This window comes from Malurus melanocephalus, unplaced genomic scaffold (genome assembly GCF_030028575.1).
Source record: "Malurus melanocephalus ecotype Western Australia unplaced genomic scaffold, MMel_1.1 scaffold_120, whole genome shotgun sequence".
In the NCBI taxonomy this organism is placed as follows: domain Eukaryota; kingdom Metazoa; phylum Chordata; class Aves; order Passeriformes; family Maluridae; genus Malurus; species Malurus melanocephalus.
Window position 1 is genome coordinate 1,348,324 of NW_026623352.1, and position 14,980 is coordinate 1,363,303.

Sequence of the window (14,980 nt, forward strand, 5' to 3'; positions counted from 1 at the left end):
TCAGTTACTGATGATTGTTTGTACGCAAGCAGGGCCAGCTGACAGCTCCAGTAAGAGACTGGTCTATAGCCCCTAATTCCTGTCCCCTYTGCTGCACAACTCTATGTTTTTGTTGAAGTAACTTAACTTTGMCATGCATAATTGTTCCCTGAACTCAGCAAGGCACAGCTCTGAGCCCTGGAGGTCCCCAGCATCTGCCTGTGTGCGCTGCTGGCCACCTCTGGCTCTTGGCTCTTCTGCTGTCGAAGGAAAGGAGTCTTTCTTCTGCTTGGAAAGCCCCACTTGGMTGTTAAACTTTCCCAACCCCTCTGTGCTCAGTTCTGACACTCCCCAATAGCAGCAGGGTTCATGTTCTCTGGATTTAGCTTGAGCAAGGTGCAGAATTTTAATATRTGCACAAGAAACTCAGCAGAGCTTAAACAGGGCTTCAGGAGCTCCTGCCTGCTGCTTTCCCATGGAGCCCACCTGGGGAGCTGTGGTGGAGCTGGATCTGAGCAATACAAAGAGTTAGTGACACCCCCCCACTCTTTKTGCTATGGTACAGGAGGGGAAATGAACCACATTCATTTCTTTGTCTCTTCTTGCTTTTTAAAGTAAGGCTGACTTTTGTCTATACAAGTTTAAGAACTCCCAATAGGAGTTTTAGAAATTATCTTTCTTTTCTCTTAAGTACAAAGAATTTCAATCTTTAATTTGTTCCTATCACTTGTTCTGTTTTCTTTCCAGGGTGAGCTGACCAAYGGACGCTCCAAATTTCACATCCTTTTCCTTCTCTTTGTGTCAATCATGTTCTTTGTAAGCCTCATGTTTCTGTTTGGTTACCACTGCTGGCTCGTCAGCAGAAACAGATCCACTCTAGGTAAGGYTCTTCTGGGTGTCTCCTTCTAGTGAGACACACCAAAGGTGCTGTGAGAAGGAAAAACAAAAAAAAAAATCTATTTGTTCTATTTCTGTACATTCCTGCTGCTTTATGAGGGGATGAAGATTTAGGATTTTAGTACAAGTTGCAGAAATTTGTCACTTCAAATGATCTGCATTTGTTAGCTGGYGTGACAAAAGCTTTGTTTGGGAGACCAGAGCCTTAAAGCGTAGAAGTYCAATTATAAAAATGTTATGCATATGTAAAACTACATTTGCTATGAAATGAGTGCAGCTTTTCAGGAATAATGCTTTGTTAAACTCCTGTGCTGGRGTGAATCTCAGACCAGCTTAGTTAGCTTTGGAATCAGTGTCCATCTTTAGTGATAAAGGCAAGGAAGTTCTGGCTATAAAACCAAAGAAATTATCATCTAAAGAAGTATAATTTTGCCAAGTAGTTTCTTTTTCTTTCCTCTGATAAACGTTCAACTTTCAAAGCTTTTTGGATAAAGTTTTRTAACAAAACAGACTGAGAAAATATTCTGATTTTATCAAGTTATTTACCTCAAAAGTCATTTCATGGAGCACTGAAGCTCATCTATCCCAAAACATCAGGCCTGTGCAGCAGCTGAGAARGGAGATTAAATTGTTCCAAAGTCACTCAGGATTCTCCTCCTCTCTTTTCTTAATTTATGGCTCACCATAACCCACAGTTTATTTGCATTTGCTTGTCCCTAATGCTTGTTCATGATAACACTGATGAATGAGGTAATTTAAATCTCCTGTGCCTCTTCTAGAATATGCATAGATGACCAACCTACTTTCAGTCTGACTTTTTTACCTAGAAGTTTTTACTCTCTGAATTTCATCAAGTCTCAGATCTTTTGACTCTATTCTCAGGATGAAACAATTCTTTGTGGGTTGGTTTGACTGTTCTGTAGGTTCAGTTGCACGACCAAATTCCTGCCTTCAGTTGAAAAGTCTTTACAGGCTTTGTAAAATAGGAAAAAATATTATTTTGAAATCTGTATTTATAGAATCTGCTAAATCACGTTGTGTTGGGGTGGCTACAAGATGCACAATCCTGTTTCGGAGTGTTTGGCATTGATTTTCCTTTTTTTTCCCACTGAAATTGCATCTATGTGCAGAGGCTTTCTCAGCTCCGGTGTTTCAAAATGGCCCAGACAAAAATGGATTCAATCTTGGCTTTGTGAAGAATCTCCAGCAAGTGTTTGGGGAAGAAAAAAAGCTCTGGTTGCTGCCTATTGCCTCTAGGTAAGCAATAATTAAGGCAGTGCTAAAAGCTGACATAATTACAGTTTTTCCCATTTTGTGTACAGCTTTAGGTCACAGGAAAGTGGTTTGTTTTTTTTTTTCTTTCTTTCAGTAAGAGTGAGGACATGTGAATGACTGTGTCATTCAGTGGGGACATGTGAATGACTGTGTCATTCAGACACAGAAGTGTGATTTCCACCCTGAAGAATCTGTGGGATTAAAAAATTGCTCCTCTTTCATAAATGTTTTCTTTAGTTCCCCCCTCACTTCTAGCTGTCCACAAGTTAATTTTTACAGGGTTTTTTTTTTTCTGTATTCAACCAACTTGATCAAATTAGCACATTTACCTTCTACTAAAAATTACTTAATTTCCGGCCACAAGTTTCAACTTTTGTTCTCCAGAGAGAGCTTCAAGGAACTGAGAACCAAAATGAAAAGTAAGCACGGCACTTTACAAAGTATAAAGATGATTTTAAGTAAACGTGGGAAACACAGACAACAGCAAACTTCATTTGCAGCAAAAATGTGCAGAAATTGTCATCCTTTCAAGTCACTTGCTGTTTTTCCAGTGTTTCTCTCTGCCTTTTTCCATGCAGCCAAGGGGATGGACATTTTTTCCCAATGAGATCCTTGAATGAAGCTCGGAACCCTCTCCTGACAAATGAGGAGCAGTGGGAAGAGGATGGAATAGATGAAGAGCCTCAGAGTAAGGAAATGAGTTGTCCTGACCTACAGTGGCCAGTAGATGAATTAAAGGAGCTAATCAAATAAAAAACTGTGTTGATTAAGTCCCTGGGCAGCTCTAACTTGAGTAATGAGCACAGACTAAAAATAAGCTCTACTGTGCAATTGATTCTTAGCAAATTTCTACTTGCAAGTGAATGAATTGAGAAGGTGTTTCAAAGGCTAGAGAAACTGAAATTGCGTCAAATTGTGAGAGTATTTACCTGCAAATGTTGCTGCCTGCAGCACAGTTACTTGGGACATAAAGTGGTRCCTGCAAAAAGGAGAATATTTAGATTTTTTTTGAAGTGTGTTTTTCCTCTGAGAATGTGTGAAACAGCTGTGCAAACACCTGAGTGCAGAGGTGCATTTAGGAAGCTGCTTTGTATTTTGTTCAGCTTTATTACAAGAGTTAATTTACCTGCTCTTCCTGTTTTGTTGTATACATTTACGTAGTCATAAGGTAACACAAATGAGTTTTTTTAAAAAAAACAAAATTGGCTTTAAATAGAAAACTGTGGCGTTCCTGTGAATTTTTAATGATGCTTAAAATAATTCCCCTAGGAATGAGTCAGAGCTTCTTTCAATTTTTACAAATTTTAAATTCTCTTAATAAATAATTAATTCTTCCATATKAAAACATTGACAGTGAGGTGATTTTTGCTAAATCAGACCCCAGGTTATGCTTTGGAGCTTATATGAAGTCTCTCAGTTTATAGTGCTCATAAAATAACTGATACTGATTTCCAGGCAGTTGAACTGGATGATCATTGTGGGTCTTTTGAACTACAATATTCAGATTCTCTCTTACACAACAGAAATAAAGCATTAAAAATGTCTAACCAGAAAGATCTGAAATGTTCCACTAAAACTGCAAGACCTTTATTTGTCTTTGTGGCTTTAAAGCTTGTGACTTGGTTATGAGATAAAAAAAGCCATAAATAATAGAGTAATCTCAATTTAAAAACAGCTGTTCAGTTCGCTCTGACAAGTGGTTGTCTATTTTTGTTTGTAATGATCCTTAAAAACACAATTCCATGCTTAGTGAAAAACAGATTCTCAGTGAGAAAAGCAGATTTTACCTCTAAGTGCTTTGCTTTTCATTKGACAGGTTCTGGGGAAGGCTCATCCCTTGCCATAGAAAGGGAGACATAGCAGTGTGAAAACCCAATGGTGTAAAGCTTGATCACAAAGGTGAGTGTTTGTTTCTTTACTTCCCTCAAAACCACTGCTCTGCAGGGAGTGGGGAGGTGATGCTGGGCAGCTTTTGGCTTTAGCAGAACCACATTTGTCCAGCTTGCCCAGAAATCCCTTGTTCAAGGGACCCTAAAGGGAAGCAGAGGTTCTCAGCTCGGGGCTGTTTGCTGGCACAGGCAGCACCAGAGCCACCAGCACAGTGTGGAGGGGAGGACAAAAACCCTGCAGCTCCTCTGGAAATCATGGCAGGTAATGACTCTTGCACTGATTCATGCTGTGACAAGATGGGAATTCCATGCAGGGATCCATGGGAAGGGTGGGATGGTGCAGGTGCAGGCTTACACTGAGCTGAGAGCAGCCAGGTTGCAGCTGGGAATACAAGGAAGCGACCTGGAATGTCACATCAGCTGTCAGTCTCTTACCCAGGCTTTTTCTCACCCTGGAAAAGGTGGGTCACAACAGATGACACAGGCTGGGGCAGGTGATGCTTCCAGAACATTCCCTGCTCTGCCACCTGTTTGACTGGGAGAGCTGGGGAGATGCCCCACACGTCCTGCCCCAGGAGCTGCAGGCAGTGCAGAGGACACAGGGTCCTGGTGTCCCAGGGGAGTGTGAGTGACCGTGATTCCAGCAGCATCCTCTGCTGTCYCCTTGCAGGAGGTGCCATTGTCAGGTGGAATTTGCCCCTCTCTGTTCCATGGCAGGTGACAGCTGAGGTGTGGCAGAGCACTGGAGTCCGTGCCTGGCTCCCCTGGCAAACAGCCCCTCCAGTTTCTTGCAATAGCTTCTGGCACCTTGTGGGTGTGAGCCCACTTTGTTCCACTAAGARAAACCCTGGAGTGTTTTTCTGTCAGTGAGGGCTGCATCCCATCTTGTACCAGGGCAGGGAAACCCAGCATTTTCCCTCTCATTCTTCATGGCTTTAAAACAAATCCCAAACCCAGACCAGCCCCAGACCAGCCCTCCATCACAATCACAGCACTGCTACAGTTGCACTTTTTTATTTCTTTTAATTTCAGCTTCCCTCTCAGGAGCCAACATCCCTTCTCTTGGCAAGGACTTCAGTTTTGAGGGGCAGAAAASAAGTGGATCTTCAAGATGAGAAAACATCCTGAAGTATCGTCTGCTGGGAACCTGCATTCTAGAATGCTTCTCCAGAAATCCTGCTGTCCAGATGTCCCAAGGCTTTATGAGTTTAAGTTACAGAGTTAACAGAACTATTTTACAGAGTGATTCTGGCCAATCTTCTTTGGCCTGCTCTCTTTATTTTATAAATACTATATATTTTTTATTCAAAATAGGTTAAAATGTTGATGCGAGTGCATTTCCAAAGGCCTTTTCATTTTGCAAACATCAGGGACTCAAGCTCTTGAAATTCTTCCAAGCCATAATATTCTTGGGGATGGTTATTTATTTTGAGACTGATTCTCCAACCTTCTCTGACAAGTGGCATTTTCTAACRTGTTTAAATTCTGAGTCAGTTCAGCTCAATGCGAGACAAACCCAGTTAAATCTGGCACTAAATTGGTAGCTGAATGTAAGTGTTGAAAGGAAAAGTGCTGAACATGCACATGTACATGTGCAGCTGTGAATAAAAATAAAATATTCACATTGCCAGTATCAAGATTCAAGAATATTGTGGCCATAGATATTTTTAAAACTTCTTTTATGATGGTGTTATTGTCTTAGAATTTGGGTTATAGTCTTTTTGCCTAATCCTACTTGTAGGCACCTAAAATGCAAAAGGGAACTTCAGACTGTCCAGTTTGCATTAATTCCTAGGGCTAAAATAGCCACTCATTCCTGGATCAGTGTTTGATGGAGATTTGTGTGTTCATGGAGTCAGAAAGGAAGATGTGAATTTGAAATGTGCACTGAAAGTGTAGCTCCAACAGTCGTGTTTGGAGTTTGCACTCCACAAGGCTTGGTTGAATCCCAAAATGCTGAAGGCACAATTGACATATGGAATTTTTTCATAATTCTTGCCAACTCAGTGCACTGACTGGTTTCAGGGGTTTCTGCACTAAGAGGTGATCAGATTTTTTTTCTGCATTTTGCTGCATTTACAAAGAGATCTATTCCCTGTTTTTGTTCTGGGGAATGGAACTGAGACTTGGCTGGCTGGATTATGGACATTTTTCTAGATCTGAGTCCTTTATTTTTATCTGCATGATTCAGCCCAGTCCATCACTCTTGTTTGAATTAGGTGCATGCTGAAAGTATTGCTGTACTGCCTCTAAGATCATTTAGTACCATTTTCTATTCCATTTTTATGTTTATTTATCAGCCCACTGGTGTTGACAGTGACTACAGGAGCAGCTGTGCATGTCAAGAAAAAGGACCTGCCGAGTGAGTTTGGTAATGAAGGCTTTGCCTACAAACTGRCCCCGTTTTTCCTCAGTTTCCCCTGCTGCTGCTGCCACAGGAAATGTGCCTGTGAGACGGGAGAGCCTTGCAGAGGTTCCTTCCGTAACAGTAGGTGTTTAACTYCTGGTTGATCTGTGCCCTGGGGACAGGAATTTTATCCCTCAGCCTCTGCAGTTTGTGTGGAGCAGGCAGTGATGATCTCTCCACAATGTCACTGCTGAATTTGGTTGTGAGGGGCCAAGGTGGGCTGGCCCGGGCTTGGGTGGGTTTGTGTCTCCTCAGGGTGGTCCTGAACACTCAATGTTCCTGCTTCAGCCACCTGAGCCCCATCTGTTGAGTGGCTCTGTCACCAAACGGCTGCTGAGTGCTGGAAATGTTTTTCCTGTCAATCTCAAGCTGCATTTCTAATGTAAATCTGGTGTTGGGCCTTGTGCTGTGTGTGATGAAAGGTGGCAGCTGAATTCATCACCTCATTCCTAGCAAAATGTGCTCCAGAGGGGGAGCTTGAGAGGATGATGGCAGCTAAACAGGAATTCAACAGGAATTTAGCACATACAGAGTGCTATTTGTGCCTTTAAAAACTTTAAATTCCTTGTATATAAAACCAGGAAGATGATTTGGTGACTTTGATTCTGTCAACTGAAGTGTATTTTTCCAGAGCTGTGTGGATTTGCAGGAGTTTTCTGAGCAGGTTCTTGTGTCCCTTCTGGGTTTGGTTCTGGTTACAGCCCTGTCATTCTCTGAGCTCTTTCTCTGCCAGGCAGCAGCAGCAGCTCTGCAGGAGCACCCATGCTTGCTCTTGCTGCTGCATTGCTCATGAGGAGCACAGAAAATCAGGTGTTGTCTTCTAATATTAAGCCAGATGTCTTTATGATAACCCAGGTGYCCAGCTCAGACTGAGAAACAGTTTTAAATGTTTCCAGGTAACTTTATTCAGTCACTTTTCTTGTAATTAGTTATGGCCAACTCTTCCCTTTCCTTCAAAGCAGCTCAGCCTCCTGTGGTTGTTACAAACTCTTGTCCAGGTAGAAACATACAAAGTTTATCACTTCAGAACTACTTCCCATCAATATCCACCCATCAGATGCTGGAAAGCTTCATGAAATGTGAAACCCAAAAGTGTAAAATGAGGCAGAACAAAATGGGAAAAACCCACTTGTCTGAGTGAGCAGCTCTGTTTTGTTCCCTTCTGCTCACATAAGGTGATATCCTTAGGTTACCCTTGGCCTGTGCCCTGGTTATGCTGAGTAAATGCACTGGAAAACAGAATTTCCTCAGGCTGCTGTGGTCACTGCTGCAGGTGACAAAACAGAATATTCAGTCCCGGGTGTGTTAGTATTTTTAAACTGCAAATGGCTCTTTTGGGGGTAYAATCCACTGCAACACCTCCTTTGTTTTCCATGCCCTGATCCTCATCCAGAGGCTCTCCATCATCTCTGAMTGTAAGGGCTGTATCATCAAACCTCTCCCTTTCCTGCACCCTCCATCCCAGCATTCCAGSACTGGGATTCACCCCACCACCACCAATGACACTGCAGCTCTGGGAGCTGGACAATGATTCCAGTTCATCCCGTGTGTGTCTCACGCTGCCTTGTGCTGGTGTCACAACATCCCAGGTTATGCTCTGAGCCCTCTGTGCAAGAGCAGTCCAAGTGTTCCCTGTGGCACTGTCACCATGTGGTGTTTGCTGTCAGGCTCTGGGTGCRGGCTGTACACACAGTTACACTTAAAGCACTTGGTGAATTGCTAACGTTTGAGTCTCAGTGCTGATGCTGATGGCAGTTGTGTAACTGTAGGGCTGCTGAAGGTGTTGAACTCCAGCCTGGAGCAGTGTGGGAGCAGCAAGGGAATTGTCTCAGCCCCATCCAGGGGCTGTTTTCTCTGCCTCAYTGGATCTACACTACAGAATAAAGTAGGAAATTAGATTTTTTCATCACAGGGTCACAASAGCTGCTGTCCTCAGTGGGTCTCTGCCTGTGTAGAAGCCCCTGTAGCTGGAGAAGATTTTATTGGTTGGTTCAGTGTAGCCAGGGTGAGGGRGCCGAGTGCTGGAGGGAAATCTCCAACAGCCAGCCACGGGCCAGCCCCTGTCAGTGATGTCAGTGAGACAGGACCACCAGGCCTGTGCAGCTCTGCCAGCAGTGACCAGGCAGTAACTGTGGCTCGAGTGCCAACCAGTGTGTCAGACACACCAGGCTGTGGGCTTGTGAGCTTCAATCAGGGCACAGAGGGCTGAGGTCGGGGGCAGCTCCTTCCTTGCTCCTCTTGCTCATATTCCAGCATTTCACAAATGCATCTCATATCCTTCACAAGGCTGAGCTTCCTCAGCTGTGAGCAACTTTYCCAAGTGATGTTACCGTGGGAAAGGAGGGAATGCCTTTGCTGGACTTCACTGTGTGATGGCTGCAGTGTTATCCCTCTGCTCCTGGATTCATGCTCCAAAGTAACAACCAACCACCTCCTCACCTTTCCTCCTTCTCTCTCATCTACATTCAGGTACAAAAACCTGACAGAACATCATATTGATGTTCCTCTGGGYAGAACTGTCCTAAGTCCAGTCCTGGGCCAGCAAGTCCTGCCCAAGGAACCAGGACTTGTTAATCCTCCTTGCACTGCCAGGTTTCTCTTAGTGAGTTGTAACAGTTTTAGTAGTATAATCTTGTTTTCCTTTAAGCAGGGAACAGTACTGTATGTTTGAGAGGGCTGTACCCAGTGTGTGTGGGGTGCAGTCACTGGTGAGAATCAGGAAGATTCCGAATCGCACTATGCAATGAATGTTTGCTTCCTGKGACACAGGAATGGGACTCAGCAAAATCCACACCAGCTCCTGCTCTGTAGTTCTATATGCTGGTCTGGACTGAAAGCACAACTTGATGCATAAAGTCTGTAATGTGAATGTAAAATGTCAATGGGAAAAAATAAAAAAATTACTGGTTTTTCCCTGACTTTAGTGATGAAGAATGATGTGGTGAGCTGTTTTCAAGGCACCTGCCTCCTGCAGAGCAGTGACTATGTGCTGAGCAGCTACTCTGTGCTGGGCAGTTACTCTGCTGGGCAGTTACTCTGCTGGGCAGTTACTCTATGCAGAGTTTCTCTGCCGAGCAGTTACTCTGTGTTGAGCAGTTACTCTGTGCTGGGCACTTACTCTGTGCAGTTACTCTGTGCAGAGTTTCTCTGCTGAGCAGTTAACTCTGTGCTGAGCAGTTGCTCTGTGCTGAGCAGTTGCTCTGTACAGTTACTGTGCTGAGCAGCTACTCTGCACAGTTTCTCTGCTGAGCAGTTACTCTGTGCAGTTCCTCTGCAGAGTTTCTCTGCTGAGCAGTTACTCTGTGCAGTTCCTCTGCAGAGTTTCTCTGCTGAGCAGTTACTCTGTGCAGTTGCTCTGTGCATTTACTCTGCTGAGCAGTTACTCTGTGCAGAGCTGGTGCACTGGTGGAAGGGTTTAGTTAGCAGGTGAAGGAGGCACAGCTGACCTTGTTTTTTAAGCCAGAATTAATTAACTCAAAAGGGTCATCACATATTCATTTTGGTGACTCGTGTTACAGATTTTTGAAATGGATCCATAGTACTTGAAAATACCTCAATTTTATTGATATTTTTCCAATTCTATCAGCTTCTGCTTTGTTACAGAACACTTGCAAATCTAAACTGGTTCTGAACAGATCAGTGAAGGCATTTCATGGCAGAGGGGCTGTTTTCATTCCCAGCCTGCTCTGTCAGCCCCTCCTGCCTAGTGCTGCGTTCCCTGCCCTGGTCACAAACACTGAGCTCACACCCATTGCTGCAGGATTTCAGTCTCTTATCCTTTTTCCATCTCATTGTTAGTCTTCCCTCTTCCTCCTGAACATACATTTAAATATTTTCAGCTTTGAGCTGCTTGTGCTGGTTTTTTGGATACTGTGAAGGTGAGTAGATGTCATTTTATGCTGTTGTGCCATGTATTTTATTTGTAATTAACCTCGCTGTTTGTCAGCTCTTGGTTTGTGGTTCACATCATCAGGCCCAATTAGCTTTGCTTAGAGCAGGATCCTACTTCCTGCATTTTCTCTTTCATAAAAACCTTTCTTTATTCTCCACCTTCCGTTTGGGATGTAAACCTTGTGAAATAAAATGTAAGTTTACATTTCAAATACAAGCCTGTAAGTTGCTCATGCCTGCATGCTATTATTTTTGAGATTTTAAGATTTACAGCAGCATTTGTAAAACTAGTGGGTAACAGCCACTGCTTAAAAAAAGGTTATRTTAAGGAGGGGGGAAAAAACCACAACCCCAAAAAGATCCAATAAAAAGGACAAAGGTCTCATCTTTGTTTCTTATTCCAGCTGTGCTTGGAAAGAAATGCCTGCTTGCACSCAGTGCTGGTGTCACACAGCCCATGGAGCACACAGGTATCTGACCTGAAGGCTTCCCCTGCTGTTCCAGTGCTTCCTGAAGCACTTCCTTGAGTTAAACCTTGGACTCACTYCCATGGAAAGCCTGGAACCCCACAAAATTGGCCACCCCCTCTMCTTTCTAACCTGGGGAAGATATGTGCTGCCCCTTCTTGGATCAGCACTTTCCTTTCTGAGGGAATCAAAAACCCAATGGACTCTTGAAAGTGTCAGTGTATTATTTTCCCCTCTGCCTTTTTCTGGAGGATCCAGGAGCCTCCAGGATGTGTCCAGGAGAGCTCCCTGGGTCTCTGGAATGCTGCTGATGTAATGAACTGTTGGGCTGGTGCATGTGGCTTTCCCTGGGAGGAAGGAGGGACAAGTTTGTGWCTAAGAGCTGCTGTGAGGAGATGGGACCTGTTGTTCCACTGTTTGGATTTAACTCCATCCTTCTTTGGAATTAATTACACTATGGAGTAGCTTCCTGCTGTACTCACTGCCTGACTGAACAGGAGCTACTCCAGCATGATTCCAAATCCACTGCCGGAGTGGGGAACTTAGGGGTAGGAACATAGGAACTTGAAAAGGTCTTGTTATTTTATAATCTCCCTGCTCAGATAGCTGGTCCTCATCTGAAAATGCTCTTTGTGGTGCAAATGGGTCCCTCAAAGAGAGAACAGAACTAATCCTCAGGATCAGAGGATGGCAGAGCCGTGGCATTGTCAGTGTTAGCAGGAGGGTTTAACTTCCTCCCAGAGAAGCCAGGGGCTTTCATGTGCTGGAGCTTTTCCTTCAGGAAGAYGGGGCTGGAGCAGAACACCCCCTGCAGGAGCTGCTGTGGGTCAGAGGGCATCCAGCTGCTTTTTAGGAACCCAGCATGGCCTGGGCTGGCAGTTGTTGCAGCCAGCAGTGCCCTGTGCAGCCACTCAGCTGGGTGGTTAACACGCATCCCTTCCCCCTAACTCAATAGGAAGTAATTATTTTCCAAGGAATGTCAGGCAGGGACTGCTGCCCACCTTTGGGGTGTTGTGTTCAGGAGTTTAATGCTGCTGCTGCTGGCATTGAGACTTTTGATATCAAATGGGTTTTTACAAAAGCTTTGGRTACTCGTTTTTACTGTCAATGTTCTGACTATGCTGATGCTCTGTGGAGTTTCATTGGCATTTTCCAAGTGTTTGTACAGTTTCTACAGCTGAATATCCTGTATGTTCTGCTTTGTTGTTTTTTATTATGGTTTATACTGTACTGCAGGCAAGAACTGCATTAAAACCATTTTTGGCTAATTTATTAGACTTGTGAATGGTTATTTCCTATGCTCAGGCTCAACGTTCCCTCTCTGGAAGTGTTACACAAMTTTAATTAAATGGAATTACTGCTTGGAACAGGGAAGGTTCTTAATCTGTGACAAAAAAGACTCACTAAATGCTGGCATTGGTGGGGGCAGCCCAGACCTCAGCACTCCACTCACCTGATGAGACGTAAGAAGGGACTTGAAACAACGTTTCCTAATCCTGCAATTGTAGAACATGGGTCTATTTTTAAATAATAATGGTTAATATTGTGGTTAATAATGGTTAATATGGTTAATACATTTTCCTGAAGTTACCTCCCCAAAGTAAGGGAASGTACTGGCCAGATGGATATTGTATACTTGGTGCCAGGGATTTACAGGCAAAGAAAGAAGGGATTTAGCTGCAGATTGATTGATGTTTAATGTGACCCATACAATGAGTGCCTTGAGGGTTTGGAAAGGCTGCTGAGCCCTGAGGGCCACATTTGTCTTTAGCCCTGGTGTTCTGTGAACAGCACTAGAAATTGAGTTCCAACTTTTTGCCACAGTTTTCCTCTCATTAAAAAGAGTTGGTGAGAGTGATCCAGCCCCAAGTTTTCTCTTARAACTCCCAGGTTTTGTATGTGTATAATTTCCACAGGCAGTTGTGCTCCCACCCCCAATTCCCACCCAGTTTGCACATGTGCAGGAATTTTCTTAATTCAGGACCACTGAGGAACACAAYCAGGGGTGTTTCACTATTTGAAAATAATGTTTGCAGAGCAAAATTCCAAGAGTTGTAGCTTTGGTTCTTGGCCACCAGTCAAAGACCAAAAATGCCCTGTGGCTGCTCAGGAGGACATCAAAATCCTGGAAGCACTGGGAGTGGCTGTATGCTGGAGTGATGTCAAGTGACCCTAGAAATGAAGGACGCTCCACTGGGGTTTAGTTGGGTTTATTTTGCTCTTGCAGGCRGCCACGGACAGGCTGGAGAAGAATAAATAAGTTAAAGCAGTGTGGCAGTTTATAGAACCCCAACATGGAGATGCTTGACCGTGTAACCAGAGTGCTTTGTCACTGTACCTGATCCCTGTTCAGGCCACAACTAACCTAAGTTAGTTGGCCAAAAACTTTTAAATATGCCCTCGATCAGCTCAACAGTAATAAAATGTAGAAAAAAACCTTTTGTAATGTCATATAGTCATGTCCAGTTGTTCCAAGGGTGTCAGTCTGTCCCAAAATACTTCTGTCCAAAGTGTGTTGGTGCAACAGGATGCACTTCTGTAGTTAAAATGGTGATTTCTGGGAATTCCTGGATGATGGATTTGGCACCTTTGAAGAAACAGCAAAGGCAATAATGACTACAGCGCTCCAGCCCATGTTAAATTGTGATCAGCAGCATTCCAAAGGTAAGTCAGGCTTAGTGCTTCTGTCCCCACTTCCTATTCCTGCCTTAGCTAACTGTCTATGAGGAAAAGTTCCTGATTTCAGGGGATTGCTTTTTGGGGTTTTCTTCTTTGGATTTTCCTTTTCCATACACATATACTCCCAATTCAAGTGGTTACAGGCTGCTCTGCAGTTCAGCTGAGTTTTTTGATAGCGATTTCTGCCAAGGCCAATTTTTAAAAAMCACAAGATCTGGTCTCCTACTCCAGAGCAGCAGATGTTTCTTGTTTAGATCCTCTTTAACCTGCAAACAGGCCAGTTCTGTAGCTCCATTCAGCTCCCACTCCTGGTGTTGTTCTGATCCAGGACCAGCCCCCACATTCCCTGCTCCAGAAGAGCAGCGGGCCTGGCATTGCTCTGTGAGCCACGGACCTGGCAGCGCTGCAAACTCCTGCTTTTAGGAATACTCACCCCTTTGCAGTTTTGCCATTCAGGCCCCTCCTCACTACCCACACCAAACACAGCGCTCTTCACTCAGTTTTACAATTCAGCCAAAAAACCCCAAACCTGATCTGAGCAAAGTGATGCTACTGTGGCAGAGGCACAGCTCTGCCCYGTGTCCCATGTGTGACTGATGTCACTCTCCTCACAGCTCCCTCCTGTGCCTGTCACACACACTCACCATGAGGTGTGGAGAAGAGGCTGAGCAGGATGATGACGCTGGGCTGGACCCCGTGTTCCACGAGCACTTTGACAGCCTCGATGACRGTGTTCCCAGTACCTGAGAGAGCAAAAAGGCAGAGAGGGTTTAGGGGTTTTTCCGCTGGTTGATGAACTTGTCGTAAACTGAATGGTAGCACTGGTGTGACTGAATGGTCATTCTGTCCTTTCTTACTGGAAAGCCATCATCTCTGCATGCATTCATTGTTGAAAATGTTGGTATCCTAATGGCAGAATTTAGAAAAGTATGGAAAAGTAACCTCATCTTAACAAACTTCTTATAATATTAATCCAGAAATGTCTTAGAGTAAGCAAAATATTGTTTGAGTCTTTTCCCATGGCAAAATTCGTATAATTAAATTTGTATCAAGTCTTAATCTTCAGCCTTTCTCCCAAACGCAGCCATGCCCAAACAATTTGCTCTGCATTCCCCCTGGTGCAGCTGAGTAATGTGTGCCCTGGCACAGCCTGATAAATTCCTTCCTCTGTTACCTAAACCAAGCAGAAAACCCAATCAAAGCCCTGAAATTTGGAAATTTCCTTTCAATGCAGGCTCTCAGCATTCAGAGCAGTCTGGCTGTCCKTGACACTCACTCAGGATTGGGTACATGAGCAGCACTTTCCTCCTGTAGATGTCTGGTGGGAACTTGGCGTAGTAGACTTTGGCTCGCTGCGTCTCCTCGTCGCTCTGGATCAGGATTTTCCCGATSCGGATGGATCTGCAGCAGTCCCGCAGGCCTTGTTCCATGGCCTCTCCTCAAAGGAGCAGCACAAACACAGAGCAAATGGTCACAGGCTGAGAAAGGGCTCAGGG

At 44.2% G+C, this 14,980-nt stretch overlaps 2 protein-coding genes across 2 annotated transcripts in view; one reads left to right on the forward strand and one right to left on the reverse strand.

Moving 5' to 3' along the window:
* Positions 1-9,608, forward strand: part of ZDHHC15 (zinc finger DHHC-type palmitoyltransferase 15) — an 18,827-nt gene extending 9,219 nt beyond the window's left edge. The window contains exons 7-11 of the mRNA XM_057370136.1: positions 678-859; positions 2,007-2,133; positions 2,730-2,839; positions 3,968-4,050; positions 5,073-9,608. Of these exons, the coding sequence (XP_057226119.1) occupies positions 678-859; positions 2,007-2,133; positions 2,730-2,839; positions 3,968-4,011 (463 nt within the window). The 3' untranslated portion in view covers positions 4,012-4,050; positions 5,073-9,608. The remainder of the gene's footprint in view (positions 1-677; positions 860-2,006; positions 2,134-2,729; positions 2,840-3,967; positions 4,051-5,072) is intronic.
* A 3,391-nt stretch (positions 9,609-12,999) lies between these two features.
* The window catches only part of UPRT (uracil phosphoribosyltransferase homolog), a 13,353-nt gene continuing 11,372 nt past the window's right edge, over positions 13,000-14,980 (reverse strand). The window contains exons 5-7 of the mRNA XM_057370135.1: positions 14,761-14,922; positions 14,129-14,227; positions 13,000-13,392 (exon numbers count right to left, since the gene is read on the reverse strand). Of these exons, the coding sequence (XP_057226118.1) occupies positions 13,286-13,392; positions 14,129-14,227; positions 14,761-14,922 (368 nt within the window). The 3' untranslated portion in view covers positions 13,000-13,285. The remainder of the gene's footprint in view (positions 13,393-14,128; positions 14,228-14,760; positions 14,923-14,980) is intronic.